The sequence below is a fragment of the Sinocyclocheilus grahami genome, unplaced genomic scaffold (assembly GCF_001515645.1).
Source record: "Sinocyclocheilus grahami isolate Dianchi unplaced genomic scaffold, SAMN03320097.WGS_v1.1 scaffold48.1, whole genome shotgun sequence".
Taxonomy (NCBI): Eukaryota; Metazoa; Chordata; class Actinopteri; order Cypriniformes; family Cyprinidae; genus Sinocyclocheilus; species Sinocyclocheilus grahami.
The window spans coordinates 1,040,457-1,065,194 of NW_015505227.1; the positions used below are offsets into that span (position 1 = coordinate 1,040,457).

Genomic DNA, 24,738 nt, shown 5'->3' on the forward strand with positions numbered 1-24,738 from the left:
ATAAAGTTTTATTTAAAAGAGCAGTCAACATTTAACAAGGATACAAAACTAAAAAATGGAATAAAAAAAAAAAATAAAAAAAAACCCGGGGCGGGGGGTTGTTTGGGGGGGGGGGGGGGGGGGGGGCCCCCCCCCCCCCCCCCAATAATCAAAACTGAAAACTTCTCATGGCATGTTGAATTAGAATATTCTGTCAAACTATAGCCTATAAGTGCCTAAATAATATAAAATACTTTATATATCTTATGTAAACAAGTAATTTTTAAGTAGGCTACTGTACTGGCCCAAGTCACAGTCCACCACTCCTTTTAAATAGAATATGTATTTCCTTGCAACTATTTTTTCTTGCCACTTCAATCATCACTTAAATTATGCTATTTTAAAGATCATTATTTTGTGTACTTGGTATAACAGAATATGTTGACATGCTTTAATGTTCAAAAAACATTTTTCAAATACTGTACATTATTGTAGGTCCTCTATGCCCCGCCTCTCTCAAACACGTCATTTTCAACAAAGCCCCTTCCTTTGACTAGCGCAGTCTGCTTTGATTGGCCAGCTGACCCAGTGCATTGTGATTGGCCGAACACCACAAGCACGCGTCGGAAATGTAACGCCCCTTATCATAATCGCAAGCTTTAGCTTTTAAAGTAAATATCAAGACAGTTAATAATGTCGTTCATTTTACCATCAGTTCAAGCCCGAAAGGGCAACAGAGTCGCTGACAGACACAGTGATGCAGTACACAAGCCGAGGTTAAGACAGCTGACATGCTATGATTTATGACAGGCAGTTCACTCTCCTGTGATGTGACCCTGTTCCCCTCACACACACACACACACACACACACACAGGCGGCATTATGCTAATATTTCTACATAGTGGCGTAGATATGTGGGGGCGTGTTAGAACGAACCATTTTAGGTAGGCGTGGTTGACTCTTAACTTTTATAAAGAATATTGATTTGGATTTGAGACTTTAGTCTTTGCAACTTTACAGATCTTCTTTATGCACCAAGAGCTTGTAACACTCCAAAGAGAAAGGAAAAATTGAAATCGCATCATATGACCCCTTTAATATCTGTGTTTTGCACAATGAGTGTGAAAAAAATTCAGAGTCATGAAGTCTTTGGTATCGTAACTTAAAAGCATAACAGTGGTACTCAGAGGTACGGCAAAGTCTTTAAACCTTTTAGCCTTTCTGTACTAAGACTCCCCAGTGGCCTGCCTGACATTTGGGCCTGCCACTGTGGAGCAAATGAAGTGGAGTCAAGTCCCCACTGCAGAATATTTTAAATGTGGCCATCAGAAGAACTGAATAAATGCTTGTTCTTCCATTATCACTCAGGTTATTGTAAATGTAAATGTGTTCTTCCCCATGCAATGGTTTTTCAGTGCTGCTGTTCTGTCATTGTGTCTTTCTATTGTAGTCTGTGAAGAGTACTTCAAGACACAAGCAGTTGCCTGGTCACCCTCAGCAAACTGTTGTTGTTAAGTTTTTGGCGTCACTCACCCACCATTTGAGAACCATATTTTAGCAGGATGAAAAAAAAAATTCAATACACAATCAACACTGATGATGATGCTATTCACATTCAAATTAAATTAGAATCAGAAACAGAAGGCAATAAAGCTCACAGAGAGATAAGGTCTTTCTCTCAGACAAGCAGCAGAGCTTATCAAGTCGGATTTGTTCACAAAATAAACATATGATTTGGAAAGCAACTTTCCCAGAACGCATCTCCTTGGCAATTAACAAAACTCACTTTACCATAAAAAAATACATTAAGCCAGTTGTTCAGCATTAACTGCACCATAAAGCCAAGTATATTACTATGCATTCCGGGAGTGGATGTGTGACATTAAAATTACTTCGGAAAATTCAGTGAAAATGTTAATACCAGGGTCAATTTACCACATTAATTAAGTACAAGTAATTATTAAGCTACTTTTTGAAATGTCTATTCATTGGTTTGTCTTTCTACCCCACTATTGCATAATTTGCAGCAAATATTGATGAATGTGATTAATTGCAATTCATTTGATTATTTAATCATCATATTATATAATTAAAAGAATAACACCCAAATATTTTAATTCTGTCATCATTTACACACCCTTGTTCAAAGCCTGCATGAGTTTCTTTCTACAGTTGAACACAAAAGAAGATAATTTGAAGAATGTTGGTTAACAAACATTTGCTGGAAGCCATTGACTTCCATAAAAATTACTATGTAAGTAAATGGCTACCGTCAATTGTTACTTATTTTGTCTTCATCAGCAGAAAGAAACTAATACAGGTTTTGAACGACTTGAAGGTGAGTAAATGATGACAGAATTTTCATCTTTGGGGGAAATTAATCGTTTAATCAATTTTCCTGCCCATTGCAAATAGCTGTAGTTACTTATTTTGTAAGTTATTTTGAGAAAACAATCTGAAAGAATCTGGCTTGACAGTTTCTCTGTGATGCAGAGTTTTAATAGATGAGGCGTGTTTGTGTTAAAGTTTGTTTTTAGCAACACCATTCATTATAGTTTAGTGTTGAGCCATGAGCTGTGCGTTGTAGAAGTGCATCACAGCTTGATGTATTCATACAAGTCCAAATTGAGAGTGCATTAACAAACACAGTAGTGTTTATTGATCACAAACGCTAGTTAAACGCTAGGTGATGATGACGTTTTAGCACTTCAGCTCTTGTCATTGTAAACATCATGTAGCAGAAAGAACAAACGGAAAGCACATTTTTGTTTGGATTTTAAAACAAAAAATAACTGCAATTATCCTCTAGTGATATTTATGCAATACACACAATTCAGCATCTGAGCCAACTGGCACAAGGTACCGCTGGGACATGTGACAGATCCTAGGTAGTCTAAAACCACCCACTTACAAACAGTAGCACACACACACACAAAATGCCAGGCAGACGTGTGTTAGTTGCCCGCTATCTGTGCCATCTGTTTCCTACAGGATTGTTGATTTAATAATTAATACGTTCGCTCACATAGGAGAACATGTGGTGTCTGCATGGTGCTCACAGCTTAGGCAAATGTGGAAATGGAGCCAGCAGGGGAGGCTGCACTTGTATGGGTTTCGCCCTTGGGGACATACGCGGCCAGGCAGGTCGAATAAATCGATCATAAATCAAATAAAACAATCGCTGCACTCCAGGCTGAAAAGAAAAGACTAAGAGACAGTGCAGTGTGGCAGCTGTCACAGGATTCAAGCAGAATGGACTGACTTTCATAAACGTTATCATAATGATGTTCAAAATGTTGTGATATGTTTATATCTGACAATTGATGGATGTTTGTGCGGCTACAAGCAGTTTTGTGTTCCAGGGGTTGCTTTTTTATTAAAACTAACAGATTTGTACTATTTTTCCCTCTAAATAACTGTCACAACCGGGACAAAGAGGCAGACAGGCAGGATAACGTTAAGCCGAGCGTTTAATCACAGGAACGTAAGAGAGGCTTCCAACCAAAAAGAGTTCAACATAGGCAGTAAGGGAAGCAAAACACAGTCTTATCTTCGGCCGAGAACTGAGGATTCCGAGGGGGAACAGGCAGACTGGAAGACGAGGAACCAGGACAGAATAGCTTGCAACCTTGAGACCAGTCGATGAGTGAATGAGGTGAGTGAGTATTTGAGTGGTGTGGTAAGTGGGTGCAGGTGTTCGTGATCAGTAATCAGGTGATTGTGAGCGGGTGTAGGAGGCTGATTCGGCTGGTGAGGCAGGTGTTTCCGTGACAATAACAAGGACGTATTAAGTTCTTGGAAACTTTTCATTATTTATTTTATCTCTACCTATGCCTTATTATATATAGATGTTATCATTTTGCTCTCTAGACCGACACTTTCTGTCTCAAAGTACAATAATATAATAATCAATAATATAATAATCATAATTGTTTTTCTTTTTTAAGTATTAAATATAGGAGTTCAGTATTGTTGTATGAAAATTCATTATATCAATGTTTAAAGGAAACAAGTTATTGTACTTTCAGTGAAAAGCATGCTTGAAATGAAATATTGGACGTGCTATGTGCAAACAAAAAAAAAGTCAATGTATGAATATTTATTATGTGTCATTTGCAGTCATGCTGTAATTTTGTCAAAGTATTCAAAAACCATGACAATATTATTTAATGTGTATTTAGGATATATAACATGCTAGGTACAAAGTTAGACTTTGTAAAACACAGGAGCCAGCCATTTTATTCCAGAAATTCCACAAAACAAATGGTGGAAATGGGATTTGTTCATGGTGGTTCTGGGGGGGTGGGGGGATGACAGAATATGTCTGAATACGCTGTTGGGCATTGTTAGTAGAAACATTATGTAAACTAATGAGTTTGAAATGTGTATTATAATGGTGGTGATCAAATGGTATGTTAATGACGTTTCTGTTAGTCCATGGGACCAAAAGTGCCCACAGATGAAGAAAAATCCAGTAACCAAAAAAAGCTTGTTGTGACATGGTACATTTTGTTTTTAATATTTAGGGAACCAAACTTTCTGTCACTATTGACAATCACCAGACCTTTACTTGATTTTGAGGGACTTATTACCAGAACAGTTTATTGTTCATCTGTTTTTGAAGTATCATAACACTGAAGATAGCCAAGATCATTGTTTTTTTTTTCTTGGGGAATTCAGAACTTTGTACATTCCTGTGTAACCTCTCACTCTTTGAAATGCAAAAGCTGGTGTCTTCCCCTCTAGAAGATTCAAAACACATTTTTGAAAACTAAGTTTGGGAGAGCCAAGGGTAGTCTGGGGATTGACTTAAGCAGTGAAAAGCAGCTTTGTCATTTACCGGTGAGATTTCCGAGCCAAAAATATACAAACTGAATCACAAAAGGAGCACACAGCAATCCAGTGTCTCTCAAAAATAATAAGATTTCAATTTAAACCACTAAAGGAATCTCCACAGGCAGAGTGCAACAAGTTAATGAAGGCCAGTGACCGATTCAGGCCCTCTAGCCTGGCTTGTCTTAGATGATTTTAATCCAGTTGCACAATTAACTCATTACCTTAAGATGTTCAGTGAGCCACAATATTTCGAGGTCTTTTATCTCATTATTTATTTTATTTGGTAAGGTTTTGCACACAAAAAAAAAAATCACATATTGCCATTTATGCTGAAGAAACCTTTATTTTTAAGAGCGTATGATCACTTGCTTTGATTTTGTAATGGCATTCAGGAATGTTTAAGTGTCCAAAATACGTTTTAGTCTTGTAAATGATTTTTCCAAGAGGAAATGTTGACATATCCAGCTAATAGTAGAATTTCCTGAGGATTTTGTAGTGGAAATGTTTTCGAGACTCTTTGAAATGCAAAAGCTGGTGTCTTCCCCTCTAGAAGATTCAAAACACATTTTTGAAAACTAAGTTTGGGAGAGCCAAGGGTAGTCTGGGGATTGATTTAAGCAGTGAAAAGCAGCTTTGTCATTTACCGGTGAGATTTCCGAGCCAAAAATATACAAACTGAATCACAAAAGGAGCACACAGCAATCCAGTGTCTCTCAAAAATAATAAGATTTCAATTTAAACCACTAAAGGAATCTCCACAGGCAGAGTGCAACAAGTTAATGAAGGCCAGTGACCGATTCAGGCCCTCTAGCCTGGCTTGTCTTAGATGATTTTAATCCAGTTGCACAATTAACTCATTACCTTAAGATGTTCAGTGAGCCACAATATTTCGAGGTCTTTTATCTCATTATTTATTTTATTTGGTAAGGTTTTGCACACAAAAAAAAAAATCACATATTGCCATTTATGCTGAAGAAACCTTTATTTTTAAGAGCGTATGATCACTTGCTTTGATTTTGTAATGGCATTCAGGAATGTTTAAGTGTCCAAAATACGTTTTAGTCTTGTAAATGATTTTTCCAAGAGGAAATGTTGACATATCCAGCTAATAGTAGAATTTCCTGAGGATTTTGTAGTGGAAATGTTTTCGAAAGCATAATTACCTCATGACATTTTACACTGTTGTAAAAGGTTGAAGTTTCCGACTGCTTTGCAGTCCTTTATAGATAGAAGTTTGAGAGCCAAGATATCTCTAAAAGACTGTTTCCTCTTTTCGACTGCCTAAAGTATTTCGCCACATAGGTGCTAAGATTGCTAAACCCTCATGCTCTCTTAACACAAGAAGGCACTCTACAGAGGAAAGTGCAACAAGAGGGCATCAACAATGCATCTGCCATTGCCTACAAGCTCCCTGTGGGGTCTGTAATAGATAGGGTGCTAATGCAAGAATGTAGTCAATCCCCTTCCAGCTAGCATCCGTAGAGAATGGCCCAATTTTTATGCAGCATTTTATGTATCTAGTGAAGTAGAAATTTCCAAAAAGCCTACAAGAGACTTTCCATTGTAAAAATACAAACTGACAGCAAAATTCTGAATGTGTAAGCAGGCATTCCCACAGGCTTTCCGGGTGCGAATCCATTTGCCTTTAGACGACTCGTAGTCTAGCCAGGAGACAGCAGCATCCCGAGGGGGAACATTTTGCTCTCTATTGGTGACCATACCATGGATGTGTTGGTGTGCCGAGCCTCCTCTTAAAATAGGGCACGTGTGATACAATGCAGGGATCAGGAGAGGTTGCTTTGAAGAGCCCTTCTCTCAGGATTTAGTTAAAAGAAGTAGCATCAGAGGGGGAGAGTGTGGACCCCTACTAATTCCTAAATTATAGAAAAACGTGGAGGGTTCTTAGAGTCCTTTAGTCTGACAGTTGAAAGGGAGAGTTTAGAGGTAAAGTGTGTATTTCAGAGCAGCTCTGAACAGAATTGTAATAGTTTAGTTTGAGAAGCCTGACTGGGCCAGACATAATGCCATTGCCTCAACTAACACAGTGAGATTGGGGTAGGAATTGGACCTGTTTCCTGGATCGTTGTTGTCTTTGAGATATCGTGTGTGTGTGTGTGTGTGTGTGTGTGATGTATTTGAGACTTTCTATTCAAGCAATTCTGAAAAAAATCTCATGACACCCTCATGACATTCCAAACCACAAAAGAAGATATTTTAAAAAGGTAAGTTAATGGGGTCCACTGTTGTTTTGGACCCCATTGGCTTTTATTGTTTCACAAAAACAGTAGGAAAACATCGATCAAAATACTTTCTTTTGTGTTTTTGTATGAAGGTGTTGGAACAATATGAGGTTGGTTGAATAATTGAGACTAATTTTAGTGTAAACTATCCCTTTAAGTTGATATCAGATGCTTTTACACAAGGCATTTAAAATTGATTATATTGCTTTTCAGATGATGCACGCTTTGGCAGACATCTTGGCGACGTCTTTATGCATGTATCTGGGAAAGCAGAGATCAATCTTTATCTCTTATGGGGACTGCTATGTTATGTGGAGTAAAAAATATATGAATTGTTCTCCAAATTCTCTTCTAATGGATTACCTCACCCCTAAAGCAATAAGCACGTCAGTCCTTGCGGTTTTTGATTGATTTGCCATCTGAGCGGTTTCTGCTGGGTTAAATTGTGCTAGCTGGCTTGTTCATGAGCCTTTGTGGATTTGTAGGCACTGGATTGCAGAACTGCCTTTCCTCCCCCTGCTTAGACAGTCTGGTCCTCTGGTCTCAGTGGTCCGCAGGGTCTGCAGTGACCAGTGGGGGTTTGCAACACAGGCCCATCCTGTAGGAATTCAGCGACAGATTTTTGCACCAGGAGGACACTGTGAGGGGCAAGAGAAAAGAAAGGTGCTGGGCCTGCAATGAAAGAGCACATGATGCCTATATGCTCACACACACTAACCTGAGTGTTACGTGATCAACATATGCTTCATGGAATCATTTGGCCAGGCTATTAATATGTTTTTTTTCCACAAGCATAATATGTTAGCCCAAACATGGGCATAAGCTTCAGCTTTATGTGAGTTGTTGTGCTATAAGCAGGCTACTGAGCCAAAGCTAATCGCTTAATTAAAGGAATTATGTCAGGTTGGCAATCATCATGATAGTGGAGTCCATGAACATCTGCCTCACTCATCACAGAGCAAAATATTCATAACAGTTGGAAACAGTTGCTGGTTGGATGCTGTTATCATTAGTGTCAGGTAGAGTGGTGTAATGTGATCCTCATGTGCACGGCTAATGATTACGAATGAGACTTATTTTGCTTTGTTTGTTTTTTTTTAGCATGTGATTAGGTAAAGGGTCAGTCCATGTGTTGGCTGCTGTGTGATGTAAAGTTATTTATTTAATGCTTATTTTATCATTAATATTCACTGAGGCACACAAATCTAATCTGGCAGCACCAAATAAATGCAATAATCTAGAAAATGTAAAGATGAAAGGGTTTTAAAGGTAGCCAATCCAATCAGTAGTATGACGAGGGATTGCAATTTCTTAATGTAACACAAAATATTTCCTGCTTTGAAGATTGTTGATTTAGGATTATTTCAAATACCTGCCAGCTGAATAGCTGCCATTTGATTTTTTTTCAGTGGTCTTGACCCTGTTAGTTTTTTTTCTTTTGATTTTCCATACTGTGCAACTGTGCAGTTTACATAAACACACGTAGAAAGGTACAACAGCTGTCACTGGGGCAGTACCTTTTCAAAAGGTACACTTTTGTAACTATTAGGTTCTAATATTTACACTTTAATAACCATTTAAGGTACCAAAATGGACCCTTTAGGTTCAAATAAGTACCTTTTGAAAAGGTACCACCCCAGTGACAGCTGCTGTACCTTTATTTCTGAGAGTGTAATATAGTTAAAATAGTTAATAATTATACATATACTTGGGAAAAAATGTTTGTACAAATATTAAGCAGCATTAATGTTTATGTTTTAAATGTTTTGTTTTGTATATTATTTTGAAAAAGATGTAAAACTGAAAAATCAGTTTCCACAAAAATATTAAACAGCATGGTTTTTTAAATTGAATTGAATATTTTAATTGAATGAATTAATTGTGCTTTGTTAATAAATCAAATTGCTTATAATTACTTTTAATTTGATAGATTTGTATTGTATTATTTACTTATTATTTACATACAGTGGTGTGAAAAAGTGTTGGCCCCCTTCCTGATTTCTTTTTTTTTTTGCATGTTTGTCACACTTTAATGTTTCAAACTTGCCATAATTAATGAAACCATGAATTCTGCACTCTATAAGAAAATGTCTCTAGGTTACTTATGTAACCATGGTTCCCCGAGGGAACGAGACGCTGCTTCGAGATGCTTTGGGAACGCCCTTGCGTGACCGCGTTCTGAAGCACGTGTCAAATCCGTCCAATGGAGCAGCGAGACGTCAAAGCATGGCACAACCAGTTATTAGATTTAGGGGGCAATTACTTTTCCACGTAGGGCCAGGCAGGTTTGGACAGCTTTTTTCCCTTAATAAAATAAATAATCATTTAAAAACTGCATTTTGTATTTACTTGCATTATCTGAATCTTTTAAGTGTGACAAATATGCAAAAAATTAAAAAAACAGGAAGGGGGCAGAAACCTTTTCACACCACTGTATTTACTTATTTATTTACTTTATAACAAATTATTGTCACATTAAATTAACTGGATAATTAACAGGTAGCAAAATATCAGTTATAGAGGGCAGTCAGTTATTTTTGTTCCTCATAGAGTTCCTAAGAGTCCTCAGGAAGTTTTTTTTTTTTCCTCTCTCTCTCTCTCTCTCTCTCTCTCTCTCTCTCTGTCCCTGTAATGCCAAAAAAGCTTTTAGGAGTGATTTCCTGTTGGGATTTAGATGTCAGATATCTCCAGGACATCAGTCTCTCATCTTCCTAATGTATATGTGTTTCTGTCCCTTTGTGATCTTTCAGAAGAAGAGCAAGCTGCATTACCACATTGCAGTCATCATAAACTACCTGGGACACTGTATCTCTCTGGGAGCCCTGCTGATCGCCTTCATCCTCTTCATGAGGCTAAGGTGGGTGAGTGCCTCTGCTCTGAGGGGTTTTCAACAGAACTGAACATCTGCATTAGTCACACTGGTGGACTTGCATGAGAGAGATTCATGTATGAACCGCTGCTACTGCGTTGTGAAGTGAGTGGATGAATAAGTAACTCAGGATTCTCAGGAGTGTAAAAGATTTAGGGGGAAATGTATTGCTCAGGAGACCTAATGGAGTCATTGATTAGGTTTCACTTAAAGGTAAAGTGTGTCATTTTTGTGCCACCAACTAAATGGAATTGCAAAAATAATAACTTGATGTTTCAAACACACTTCTGCCAATGGTTGCAATCATATAGTCCTGCTCCAAGCACACACCATTGACTCTCAAATGAAACAAAAAAATATTTGGGTTTTAACATGGTTGCAGGTTTTTCTCCTTATTCATTAAGAAAATAGTAGAAATAGGGAAAATAGAGCAATAAATTATTGTATAAGCCCGCGAATGTCCTTCACTTCAACCTTTCCGAACTTTATGAAATATTATTTTACGGAAGGTTCGAGTGGTGTATGTGTGTGAGGAATTGGAAGCAAGCATAATACGGGTGTTTCTAAAGCAAACTCTGCGTCATCGCGCATCTGGTAAACTAAGCTCAGAATTGATTCTGAAATTCTCAGAATCGATCCAGAATCGTTGGAGAGAGAATCGCGATGCATCGATGGATCGATTTTTTTCTCACACCTCTACTAAAATGTATAATTGCAGAAAAAATATATACATTGTATTGAACATTAATGGAGCAACATATTTTGTGTGAAAATAAATCATTCAAGTTGTTTATTTTGTTTACAAATCTTATAAATGATGAGGTGGCATGAGTGGTCTTTTACCCCACACACGGGGTACGTTACGGTGTTGATACAAATACTTCAGCTAAAATAATGTTTTTTAAATATTTAATTTATAATTTAAATAACTTTAGCAAAGTTTGTACTATTTTCTGCTTATTTTGAAAAAAAAAATGTTTTTTCAATAAATATACTGTCATTAAAATATGTTAGAAACAAAAATACAGAAAAAAATCATTTTAATAAGTAAAGATTCTGAAAGTATTGAAGAAGATCCAATAATAATTGCATATATATTTACAGTAGTAACAACAAATTATATTTTATTATATGATATGATTAATATCATGTTTTTAAATATGATGGTTTCATTCTAAACATGGTGATTATCTCTAATATGGACACCCAACATAATATATTATATTTACCATCTGAATCTAACCGTGTCATGTCAACAAATGATTTTGAAAAAAAAAATTTTTTTTTCAATAAATATACTGTCATTAAAATATGTTAGAAACAAAAATACAGAAAAAAAATAATTTTAATAAGTAAAGATTCTGAAAGTATTGAAGAAGATCCAATAATAATTGCATATATATTTACAGTAGTAACAACAAATTATATTTTATTATATGATATGATTAATATCATGTTTTTAAATATGATGGTTTCATTCTAAACATGGTGATTATCTCTAATATGGACACCCAACATAATATATTATATTTACCATCTGAATCTAACCGTGTCATGTCAACAAATGGAAAAGTCAGCCATCTATTAATTATCATGTTAATTACCGTGCGCCTTTAGCCCCAACAGCAGGGGTGCTTTTTACCCCAAATACTGTACGTTTACATATTCTTTTGTTATTTAAAAACTGTTGCTTTAATTATCTCATACAAAACTGAAAATCACAAAGAAGACCTTTGTCTCAAAATATATGCATTCATTTTAGCGATTCTCATTTGCTACTTAAATCTACAACATTTTTTAAAACATAAAATATTAGATCAAGTAAGCACAGAATCTACTTTGCACTGCTGTCAAGGATCAGATAAAAATACACGTGCATCTTGAAAAGCAGATGAAAGTGCTACGCCCCTTTTTTGTGCCATCTAGTGGTTTAGATGAAAATAATATCAAAGGTGCCTTTTCCCCCGGGGTGCCTTTAGCCCCGTTGTACCCTAATAGTTTTATCACACTTTATTATTTTGTTTATTATTTTCAACATCAATTGATTTTCCAGCTGCTGACAAAAACTATACATCAGGTGGTTAGCTGAATGGAAGAGAATGGAGAATTGTATATGCTCTCTGATCACAGGCGACGAGCCCTTCTTGGGCTCTGGCTTCTGGGGTCCAAGGACAACCTGTCCAGGTTATCTCTCTCTCTTGTCAAGGCACCTGAGAAATCAATACATCATGGGTCAGCGGAGTGATCCCAGCAAAGAGATTTTAGACTGATGGTGTAGAAATGAAGGGCACATCAAGGGCATGTGCACTCCTCTTTATAATTATTCCAGTCCAGAAGTGCCATTTTAGGGATGAGAACTGAATTAATTGAGCTGGCTCTCGTTATATTATCCTCAATCAAACTGAGAGATTTGTTTTCTATGGGATCATGTCCAAGCCTTAATTAGCCTGGATCAATGTGCCAAACTGGATGTGAGGAGGAGAATAGTCATGTATTTCAGCATTCCCGCACACTCGTTGGTGTTAGGGCCACAGATTGAGGCGAGTGAGCAGATTAAATATCCATGCTGTTTAGGATTATTTAGACTAGATTATCCCAGATTTAATCTGCCTTTATTAATCCGGGGAAGATATTCTGGCATCTTTCCCTGGATTTCCAATCAAAATCACGCTAGGAGTCAGCTGACAGATTTATTGGATGCTGCTTTTCACAACAATGTGCCCTGCTGATAACCCTCTGTCTGTCTAGCTAATGTTCCCAAGTCAGTGCGTCATGGATATATTGAGGCTGGGTGCGAGAACAGAGGTTGTAAAGTTGTAGTTGGGCTCAAGTGGGTCCTCTAGCAGGAAAAAAAAGTGTAATGAAATACACAATAAACAGATATGCAGGATAAACACAGAGTGTTCTTGCACTCAGACCCTCCAGCCATTTTGTGTCTGCCCACAAGGACAGAAGGACAGGACTATTAAATTGGCTCATTAATGTTTCAGCAGACTGCATTTACACAGCAAGGGATCAAGGATTTGGAAGTGTTTCTGGGACATCATGAATATGTAAATGTATGTACATATACAAATTGTAATATAAAAAAATGTAAATCATGGATATATAGAAGTAAATCTGAATATATAGTTTTGAATATGTACTTATAAGTCTGAATATATAGATAACAACTGAATATATAAATGTAAATCATGAATATACTGTATGTATAGAGGTTAATCTGAACGTATCGTTAAAAGTCTGAATAAATAGAATTAAATCTGAATATGTAGTTGTACGTTTGAATATATAAATGTAAATTGTGAATGTAGTTATTATTCTGACTAATTATAAATCAGAATGTATATTTATAAATCTTGAGTATATAAATGCAAATCTGTATATACAGTCTACATCTCAACATAAATATATCTTTATTAATAGGCATGTCAATATAGGCAGATGTTCTTAATGCTTTTTTTAAAATGAAAACAGTACGTCTATGTATCCTGTACATGTACCAATGCAGATATTGTACTATATTAATTATTGTAATTATTGCTGTCCATCACATGCTGCTGCAATTATATAATTAAAATCACTATTTGTAAACAGATTATGTTGTTTCCCTATCCCTCTCAGACATGTTGAATTGTGTATAAAAGATTAACACTGTCACCATGAGGACCTATTGGTACCACAGCCAGCCTTTTTAAAGTAGAGGGAAAATACTCATTTTGGTTTAGATTAGCAAGATGCACTTACAATAATTAATATAGTACAATATCTGCATTGATACCAGTATACAGGATATATAAGCATAATGTTTTCATTAAAATGTATATTGACATGCCTGATAATAAATATATAATTATATAGGTTTGTTGACAATAAATATTTTCCTATTTACAATGTTCAGGATTTAAATATATATATTTTGATTTGCAGTTATATTTTCATAATTATAACTACATATTCACAATTTACATTTACATATTCAGATTTATTCTGTACTGTCACTAAGATTACAGAACGCTGTAACCTCTCGCGTAATTTTAGAAATGGCCTTGTATTCTATATTAGTGCTCACCTGTCAAACGAGTTTAACCCGACTCCTCTGTCATTCACAGAATGAGAATAAAAAGCAGGAGGCATCAAAGTATGAAAGGAGAGCAAAGCTGCTGTGGGCGGCACCATTGAAGGGCTCACCCGCAATGGCTCAGGTCAACATAACAGTGACAAGCCGCTGTTGGCAGCTAGCTTTTTTTCATCCTGTTTCTTGGCAAAAGGCTAGACTGGGAGAACCTTCCTGTCCTGTGTGACACAAAAACCTTCTTACATGTGCCCTCAGGGCAGAGACAGGAGGGAATACAGAGAAACAGAATGACAGTAAACACCATAGCATTTCTCTACATATAATGCCTCAAAATAAACCATAATAAATGCAAGCTGAAAACGAGGCTCTTTATCCCACAAGGAAAGTGTTTTTTATCTATAAAAAGTACTTTTCTATGGAAAATTGTGCATATATTTTTATATTTGAAAGCCCCATAGTGGCTAACTAAATTGAATAATGCTTCATTATTTCAAGCAATCAGAGCTTTTACTTAAAACACAAACAAACAAATCCATGAAAGCAGCAATTGTGATTTTCGTGTGACTGTAACAAGAATAGCATGTGTCCTGCTAAATTTGGTTAAACAACTGTCCATTAAATGTCCCTTGGCAAAAACAAATAAAAAAAGTCACATTAGTGGGATAAGCTTTTTAACAGATTTCTGGTGTTGCTGTTTATGTAGATGAAGGCTTTTTGGACAGATCTGGTTTTCCCTGAGGAGGTCATGTAACTTTGTGTTTCACAAATGAGTTTTGTGATTTTAATCCTGTCAGAATTGAACGAGATGGTGTTTTCCGTTAAACATCCTCGGTTAAAATCATGGAGCAGTTATGGTCGTCTGAGAGCTGTAATCCTGTCTGGATTGGAATGACAGCGATTGTGGTTATTATTGTTTCACAAAGCTTGTCCTATTTTGTTTTGACCTTTGTCAAATACTGTGAGCAAAATTTGTTGTTGTTGTTGTTTTTTTGCCCGGTGCACGTTCTTTATGGACTTTTTTATTTTGCCAACATTCTGAGTAAAATACCAGTTGGTAGTACTGTTAACTTCCCATCTGAATATTGTTTTTATATATTCTTCATTGTATATATTTAATTTCACGTTAAATTGTTTAAAAGAGACAGTCAAGACTGTCTTTTTCTTTTTCTTTTTCACATAAATTGTTTTTTAGACTTTCTATTTATCAAGGAATAAAAAAAGTTCCCCTCCCTTAAATTCATAGTTTCCACACAAAATATTAAGATGCACATTTTCAACATTGATAATAATAAGAAATATTTAAATATTTTTGAGTATCAAATCAGCATTTACTAAGGATCATGTGACACTGGAGCAATAGCTGCTTGAAAATTCAGCCTTGCCATCACCTGAATAAATTACATTTTATATTATATTAAAATAGAAAACAGCTATTGTAAATTGTAATAATGTTTTCAGTATTACCTTTTTTATTGTATTTTTGAGTGAATGAATGCAGCCTTGGTGAGCATAAGAGTCTTCTTCCAAAAAAATGTCTTGGTTACATATGGTAACCCTGGGTCCCTGATGGAGGGAACGGAGACGTGTGTCAGAATGACAGTTTGGGGGGTCATCCTTGAGAGCCACAGTCACCTCTGAGAGTTTCAGAAAAGGCCAATGAAATTGGTGTGCAGAATTTGCTGAATATATGGGTATATAAGGTCAGCCACGTGCAAGCTCTACTTCAGTTTTGTTCTGAGGAGCCAAGGAAGTGTCTTCAGAGAGAGAGGGCACTATGCTCCACTGATTGCTGAGTTTTAAACGGGTCTTTCTGTAGACCTTGCAGGACCACAAAAAGATCCCAAGAGGGGATGAGGCGTGGTCTCAGAAGATTCAACCTCCAGGGGCCTCTTAGGAACCTAACTATCAGGACATGCTTTCCCTAAGACCTACTGCGTCCTTCACTAGAACGTTCGCAAATTCCTGCCGTAGAACAGCAGCATTCTCTCCTCACACTGAGGTAAAGAGGACACCACTGTACCTGAGCGGGCGCCTGGCAAACTGAATCGTGTAACTGAGCTGGATTGTCCTGACCAGCCAACGTGACAGGCTGGGAAGCAATAAACATGCATCCAGGCACTGCACTAGCAGTACTAATGGGACAATACCTGGGGTACCCTAAGTGGGGAGCCCGCTGCAAGGCAGAGCAAGGTCCATCACGTCGGGAGGTCTTGCGTGTACTGACCTTGGTCCAGGGGCCAGAGGCAGCAGAGGTGCCGCATAAAGCACTTACCTGAACTTGGGCGTGAGGCCTCAGAATGCGGGAAGGCGAAGGAGTCTCATTCACAGAGATTCTGGCGCCCGTCCATTGAGAAGACGAGAGCCACAAACACCATGAGGAAGAATGAAACCCAGGGAAGGAGGAAACTCTTTTATTGAAAATGTAAAATTCCCCCAAGGGGAGTGAGGCTCACCTGCAATCCAGGACAAGCAGGTGTGTAGCCTCTCCATTCCTTGTTTGCCCATCTCAGGACCTTTGAAGCCTTCCGTGGGTTCCTAGTAGCCTGACGAGGGTAGTGAGGACGATGGAGCCCGCAAAGCATGTCCTGTCCAAAAATGGTGCATTCCATGTCTTTGTGAGCTCCCTATGCACTTCCGGGAAGAAAGGTGGAGGGCACTTGTCCCTCCCAGTTCCCACAAACCAATCATCCAACAATGAGTGCTTGGGGGAGAGCGGTGGAACGTACTCCAACCCAGTGCTCATGGCGGCCCAAACAAGCACAGCCGCCAACTCTGTGCCGGACTCAGACTGGGCCAGAACACCCGAAGTTGGCAGACCAGCAGTGTCCTCCACGTCAGAAAGCGTAAGTCTGCACAACAATGCTGCGAGAGAAACCTCATCTTCCTCCTAAGCTCTGAACGAGAAATGAAGTTCACCCATGGGTGAGCCACATAATTCATCCAAAAACTCAACCGGGGTAACAGAGCGTGCAGGGGAATGGGAGGCCCGCGACGATCTGTTACTTACCTGGCTGATGCACTTCCACTGGAGCCCCCAGATTGCCCTCACCACCAAGGCCTCGTACCCAGAGGTAGAAGGACCAGGACAGGGAGCAACTCAGGAAGCTCTCAGTCTCTTCCTTGAGAAGACATATGAGAGTCACGACCGCAACTTTCTGATGGTCATGCTCTCGCAATGAGAACATGATCCACCCACGAACGTTTCTTCAGTGTGAGCTTGGCCCAATCACAGAATGGAGTGATCATGCCTGTCGGAGGGAGAGAGAAATCCCCAACATTCAGAAGAACACGGAGCAATGGCATCTTTGAAAAGACGTGAACCGCCGTGTAATGCTCTTTTAGAGGAAATTTACTCTTTAAAGATGGAAATTTCGCTCTTAACATCCACCGAAGCACCCATGGGAACCGAAAAAGACGCGAACCGCCATGTAATGCTTTTTTAGAGGAAATTTACTCTTTAAAGATGGAAATTTCACTCTTAACATCAGCCGAAGCACCCATGGGAACCGCCTCACACTTGTCTGTGCAGCAGGAGAGCGACCACTAAATGTGCCGAATAATCCGGTGGTAATTTGAAGTGATCGGAAAAGCTTGCTTCACATATGAGATGTGTTGCTCTAGCTCCGAAGTACAGCTTGCACATGGCCAGCCTTATATACCCGTCTATATGGGTGTGGCCTTGCATGCAAATTCTGCACGCCAATTTCATTCGCCTTTTCTGATACTCTCAGAGGTGATTGGGGCTCTCAAGGATGACCCCAACACACGTAGGAGTGAATGTCAAAAAAGGGAACTATTCTTACCATGAGGAACTATTCTTATGAGTTATATGCGATTCAACTCAATTTTTTTATGTCGGTTTAATGTAATTTATGTTAAAATGACTTGCACAACCAAATTTAAGGCAGCAACTGAAGTCAAGTTTTTAAGTTAAAATAGGTGATTTTTTTATGATTTTAGTTTTAGTTAACAATAGTAACCCTGTTACCGACCCCAAGCTTTTGAACGGGAGTGTATTTATACATATAAAACTACTATAAAAAACTACTTTCATCTGAATAGTGCTTTAGAGATGTGATAACCATCTATTAGCCTCTGATAAGTGACTTCTCTGTATGTAGTCACTCTCGAAACAGTCAGAAGTAAACTTATTCTTCCTTTAAGCAGCACTAGATTAGGAGGACCTCTGCTTTTCTATTTCTGTCCATGCTTACGCAATGAGAGTTAGCAGGGTGATAGAGTCAGCAGACCTTGGAGCACATGGTCGCTGTATGAGGCAATGGCACTTCGCCAGCACCCCTACTGTACTGTGCGAGTGGACAGACAGGTCGTTCTTACTGGGACCCAGCACGGGATGTTACCAGTACATCTGCACACCATTTGTGCTCAAGGACGCTCTAGGAGGCTCGTTCCTCTGGTGCTGCAGGCACTACACAAAGCAGCCACAGCTTGTTAGCGTTGAGCTCCTGCAGAGAGAGCTGCCTGCTTTAGCTCCCTGCAGTTTATGATTTTGGTTACCGTGTTAATGGCCTAAAATTGCATCACTCAGAGCATTTGCCTGTGACCCCTCTCAATATTAGTTGCAGAGGATTGTAATTGTGGAGCCCGACTCTGAGTGGGCGATTATTCTTGAAAGGACACATCTTAAGCGGAAAAGGCTTGGTGCAGTGTATCAATGAGAAGTGAGTGATGAGGGGGAGGACTTGAATAGACAGCTGTGATAATGCACTCCTATTAGTGCAGGCAGTGGGAATGCTAATAACTAAAACACATGCAGTTGTGAGCAAGCACCGGAAGTCTGCAAGACCCATGCAGAGACTCAGAAGTAAGAAGCGTGTGAAAGGAAGTGTTGCATAAAAGCCGTACAGATTGTATGAGTGGAGATTCGAGTGTTTCAAGTGTTCACAATTGATTTTTGCACTTAGGTATAGATTTTAGAAGGAGGAGAATGTAATTTCTAAATTTGCAATTAGGGTGGTATTTACAAAAACAACAGAAAGGAAGACATTTTCAGTATTCAGTGAAGCCAGGATAAAACTGCTAAATAATACCAAACCTACAAGCAATGACAGAAATGAAATCATCCATTAACTGGATAGTTCACCCAAAAATGTAAATCCTGTCATCATTTACTCACCCTCATGTTGTTCCATGTTGTTTCTTTCTTCCACTGAATACAAAAGATGATACTTTGAAGAATGTGGGTAACCAAACAGTTGCTGGTACTCATTGACTTCCATAGTATGAAGGAAAAAATACTGTGGAAGTCAATGGCTACCAACAACTGTTTTACCCACATTCTTCAAGTATCTTCTTTTGTGTTCAACAGATTAAAGAAAATCCTCTCTTAGAATGAGTAATGAGAGTGAGTATAATAAAATCTTAAAATAAAGTAAAATTATTATTCCTCTAAGGGCAACTTTTCTAACCTTAGGTACATGCATGCATGCATTTACACTGCAGTTACAATTGCGTAAATTGCTATGAGATTATTGTTTTAAATATAAAATATCGAATATAGAAACATAAAATGTTGGAAAAAAATACGAAACTTAAAATGCTAGTAGGTGGCAGCAAGTCATTGTCTAAATGAGTGAATCATTGATTCTTTCAAACATCAGATTCATTCAAAACAGCTGATTCGTTCAGGAACGAAGCAAGTGACTGAGGGACTCAACAAATTAGTTAAAAATGCTGAATCATTTAGGAACGAAACACAACTGTGTTGATCAGAGACGTAATGGTTCTGCCGTCACTTTGTTTTGAACTATTTCCATTGGTGGAATAGAACAAAAATAGTCGATTATGTGTCTAAATTGTACTTCACTTAATATTAATTTAAACATAGCTTTTATATATATATATATATATATATATATATATATATATATACATTGCTTCTTGAAAGTTTGCGAACCCTTTAAAATTGTCTATATTTCTGCATAAATATAACTCAAAAACCCAAAAGTCCTGAAAGTTGACAAAGAGAACCCAATCAAACAAATGAGATGAAAATATATATTTTGTCATTTATTTATTCAGGAAAATGATCCAATATTACATATCTGTGAGTGGCAAAAGTATGTGAATCTCTAGGATTAGCTGTTAATTTGAAGGTGAAATTAGAGTCCATCTGTTCAGAGGTGCTTTTAATCAGTGAGATGACTATCAGGTGTCAGTGTGTGCCCTGTTTTGTTTAAAGAACAGGGATCTATCAAAGTTTGGTCATGTTTGTTGGAGTGCATCATGGCACAAACAAATTAGATCTCTGAGGACCTCAGAAAAAGAGTTGATGTTGTTCATCAGGCTAGAAAATGTTTCAAAGCCATCTCTAAAGAGTTTAGACTCCAACTATCTACAGTCAGACAGATAAGGGCCTTTCGCACCGCTTTAGTTCCAGAACTAAATGTACAGTACTAAAGTACTGGGACGATTTTGCGCGAACTATTTCCCAGTACCATTTAAAGGGTTGCATTTGCACCGACAGTGTGTACTAAGAAGTGACGTAAGCCGGTCGACAGCGACGTCATTTGTGCATGGCGTTCAACAACAGAAACAAAGAAGAACAACATTAACAACAGGAGGATGGAGGATGCTGTGATCGGAGCTGTTTTATTTCACAATAATGGACATGGAAAGTCAACGTATACGTAAAGCGATTTGAAAGAACGGAAAGGAGGACTAAGAATCTCCAATGACAACTGGCAGTGCTACATTTGCTACAAGTGCCTGCACTTCAGCGTCCGTCCATCTATCGCTGTTCTCCATACTTGCGAAGTAAGTTGACACAATGTTTACAGTATGTTTACACAGCGTTTTAAATCATGGCGGGGGAGGGGGTTTTCGTACGCGTTTGGCCAATCAATGTCTACGTACGTCACGATTAGTACCAGTTGTGCTGGTTAGACCCTGCACAACTGGTCCCATTAGTAGGATCTAATTTGGTTCTTGAAAAAGGCAGTCCGGTACTAAAATCACACCCAATTCCGGCGGTGCGAAAATGCCAAAAAGTGGGTAGTTCCACAATTAGTTCTGGTACTATGAAAAGGTTCCCGCGGTGAGAAAGGCCCTATTGTGTACAAATGGAGGAAATTCAAGACCACTGTTACCCTCCCCAGGAGTGGTCCACCAACAAAGATCACTCTAAAAGCAAGATAGAAGTGTAAAAGTCCACTAGGTTTCAAAGGACTGCAGACTAACTTCTAAGCAACTAAAGGCCTTTCTCACATTGGCTAATGTTAATGTTTATGAGCCCATCATCAGGAGAACACTGAACAACCATGGTGTCCATGGCAGTCACAAGGAGAAAGCCACTGCTCTCCAAAAAGAACATTGCTGCCCATCTGCAGTTTGCTAAAGATCATGTGAACAAGCCAGAGGAATACTGGAGAAATGTTTTGTGGATGGATGAAACCAAAATAGAACATTTTGGTTTAAATGAGCAGCGTTATGTTTGGAGAAAACACTGCATTCCAGTATAAGAACCTAATCCCATCTGTAAAACATGGTGGTGGTAGTATCATAGTTTTGGGCCTGTTTTGCTGCATCTGGTCCAGGATGGCTTGTCATCAATAATGGAACAATGAAGTCTGAATTATACCAGCAAATTCTGAAGGAAAAAGAATCTCAAGAGAAAGTGGGACATGCAGCAAGACAACGACCCCAAGCACACAAGTTGTTCTATCAAAGAATGGTTAAAGAAGGAAGTGGAAGGATATATATATATATATATATATATATATATATATATATATATATATATATATATATATATATATATATAATTTTTATATGTTGATTAAAATATTTAATTGCGATGAGTGTCATTAGTTAACTCGTGATTATTCGCAATTTAATCGCACATTTTATCTGTTCTAAATGTACCTTAAATTTATACTTTTCAAGTTTTTAATACTCTATTCAACATGGGCATGGACAAATATGGATGCTTTATGCAAATGTATGTTTATTATTAGTGAAACCATACTCAACATAGAGCATGAAGACTAGACATGTTTCAAAGGTCATAGATGTTTTTCAAAGAACTTGTTAATGTTTATTAGACACATGAAAAAAGAATATAGAAATTCCAGGTTCCCATTACTGCACTGAGCAATTTACTTACACAAGCCTGTTTACATTTTCGCAGGACAGGGCAGCTCACTGCTCCTGAACATGCGAAATGTATGTTTATTATTTATTATTACATTTGTTTGCCTCTCTGTGCCCACATACTGTATTTTAATGCAGCTAAATTCTCAATAAAACTGTTTTCATTTATATATTTTACTGTTTCTGTTGTCAGACAACAGAATGAATATGAAATAGTGACTGAAACGCGACCCATTAAGACTTCATAACCAGCTCTCCCTTCCAAGAAGTTTATCTGAACAAGAATCCTGATTTATAATCGAGCCGTCATCTGATGAGATCAAATACACATAAGATAAAGACAATAGGTGTGCTGTGACTTCGGCTATACTTGCATGTAAAATTAGAGAAGCAACGTAATATCTGTTTTAACTGAAAGCACTGCTCTTCTCGGCTGCTTGCTAAACAGAGCAGACACAGACAGAGGTGTGTGCATGCTGGGAAAGAGAGACCTCGCGCTTGCGTGGCAGTACCGGCGATTCTCAGAAACTAAATAGGCCTAAGGTTTAGGCAAACCCTAAAGATTTGTAGCTAGGTGCTTTTTTGAAGAAGAAGAAAAAAAAAGTCGCTAAAGGGGTCTGCAAAGTCGCTAAGTTGGCAACAATGTGCATCTCCATTTCTCCAACTACGGGCTAGGTCACGGGTAAAACAGAAAATGTGTGCCGCGTTAATCGCGCGTTAATAAAATTAGTGCCGTTAAAATTAATTTGCGTTAATGTGTTATTAACGCGTTCATTTTGACAGCCCTAACGTATATATATATATATATATATATATATATATCATAACTTACTGTGATCTGTCAATACTGTGTATTGAATATTATCATTATATTTATTAAACTGTAGTTTAGGTCATATTGCGGTTCAGATTAGCTATTGCAGTTGAATTTTGATTTCAGTCATTGTTATGCGACATGAATAGAATTAGTTCTGTATTAATAGTTTGTTTCATGAGTGCTGCAGCAGGCATACTCCCAGGTTTCCACTGGGGAGAACTTATGGCCACTTGTCACCAGCACTGCCAGCCTGTCAGCACCAACAGCGCCTCCCTGACTCCCACCCTCAGCTGCCATGGTGATGGTTGGCAACACGAGTACTCGTGCCATGTGTGTGATCTGAGTACGCATTGAGCATTTAGAGATTTGCAGACCTCCCGTCTATCTATCTGTCTATCGGTGACCGTGATTTCACCAAGTACAGCATGTTCCTGGATCAACATCCTTGTTGATCCTGGAACAATATTGCAATTAACCAATCAGAATTGAGGGATAACTTTTCAGGAAATATCTGTTTTAGGCTTACAATAAGGGTTAGGTGCTTCTACACCCTTGTTAATCAGCTATCATTTCACACTGATTTTAGGAATAAATTATGGGTAGGGTTAGGTTTAGGGGTAGGGTTTAGTCTATATTTTTGGACAGTAATGTTGATCCAGGATCAACAAAAGATGTTGATCCAGGAACATGTCTTACTTGGAAAAATCACGGCGACCCTATCTATCTGTCTGCATTTTGTCGAGGTGAAATCTGTGAGCTGTCATGGCAAAAATAGTGCTCTAATTAACTGCTTGGGTGGTAATTGGAGAAGACTTGTGTTACTAGCCCTTGATCCATATCCTCATGTACAGTATGTAACCCTAAAATAAATGTATTTGTTTATTTAAATAAAGCATAGTGATACATGTATCTCAGTAAATCATGTTGAATATCATCAACATTATTTTTTATTCACAAACCATTAAAACAGCTTCTTTATACGAATAGGAAATACAACTGTACACTCATGTGGCTTTACAAAGAATAGTGTATTCATTAATACACACACACATATATATATATATATATATATATATATATATATATATATATATATAGCTTTACTGTTTAAAATTACTTAGTCCAGAGACTGTCTTTCAGTAGAGCTGAAATGTTAATTTTATCACACTTGGAAATAAAACCTAAAATAATTTAAACTGTTAAAACCGCTCCATCTGATGGCACATGATGGAGATTTACTACTAATCACAGAACCGGCTTTACTGACAAGATACGCATGACAATCACATTCGATTAATCGTGCAGCCCTAGTGTGCACTTTATTTATTTATCTAGGAAATTGTTTCTGAATGAGACGCAGAAGCCATCATCTATTACCTGAGTTCAGTTTTCCTAGTCTTACATCTCAAACCTCATCATCTTTGTTTGCTTGTGCTCATCGATCCAGAAGGAACTGCGTCCTTTATCTATTATAACAGTTTTTCTTCATAGATCAGGGATGGATTTTCCAGTGCTTTGTTTTTAATGATGAATAATTTAGGTCTTTCACGTAGCTGCGCATGCTAAATGTGTCGCACACAAACATGCTATCACATAGAGTTTGTGTCCAGATGATGTGGGCTGGATCGGTATTGCGTATGTGGCCTTTTCCTGTGTGGCTCACGGGAATTTAGAGGCTCGTTTGGGGCACTGATATGGGATGGGAAACACGGTCAATCACAATGCACTTCAGTAGAGTCACAGTGGACATCCATGTGTATGTCTTCTGGAGGAGGTCGTTGGGAGGTAAGAGTCACTTGCTGAAAA

General features: G+C 37.9%; 2 protein-coding genes across 2 annotated transcripts in view; both read left to right on the plus strand.

The window, feature by feature from the left end:
• The window catches only part of LOC107582912 (corticotropin-releasing factor receptor 1-like), a 112,427-nt gene extending 102,471 nt beyond the window's left edge, over positions 1-9,956 (plus strand). Inside the window, exon 6 of the mRNA XM_016268939.1 lies at positions 9,807-9,956. Within this exon, the coding sequence (XP_016124425.1) occupies positions 9,807-9,956 (150 nt within the window). The remainder of the gene's footprint in view (positions 1-9,806) is intronic.
• A 6,965-nt stretch (positions 9,957-16,921) lies between these two features.
• LOC107582913 (corticotropin-releasing factor receptor 1-like) overlaps positions 16,922-24,738 on the plus strand; it is a 56,284-nt gene continuing 48,467 nt past the window's right edge. The window contains exon 1 of the mRNA XM_016268940.1: positions 16,922-17,164. Coding sequence (XP_016124426.1) covers positions 16,922-17,164 — 243 coding nt within the window. The remainder of the gene's footprint in view (positions 17,165-24,738) is intronic.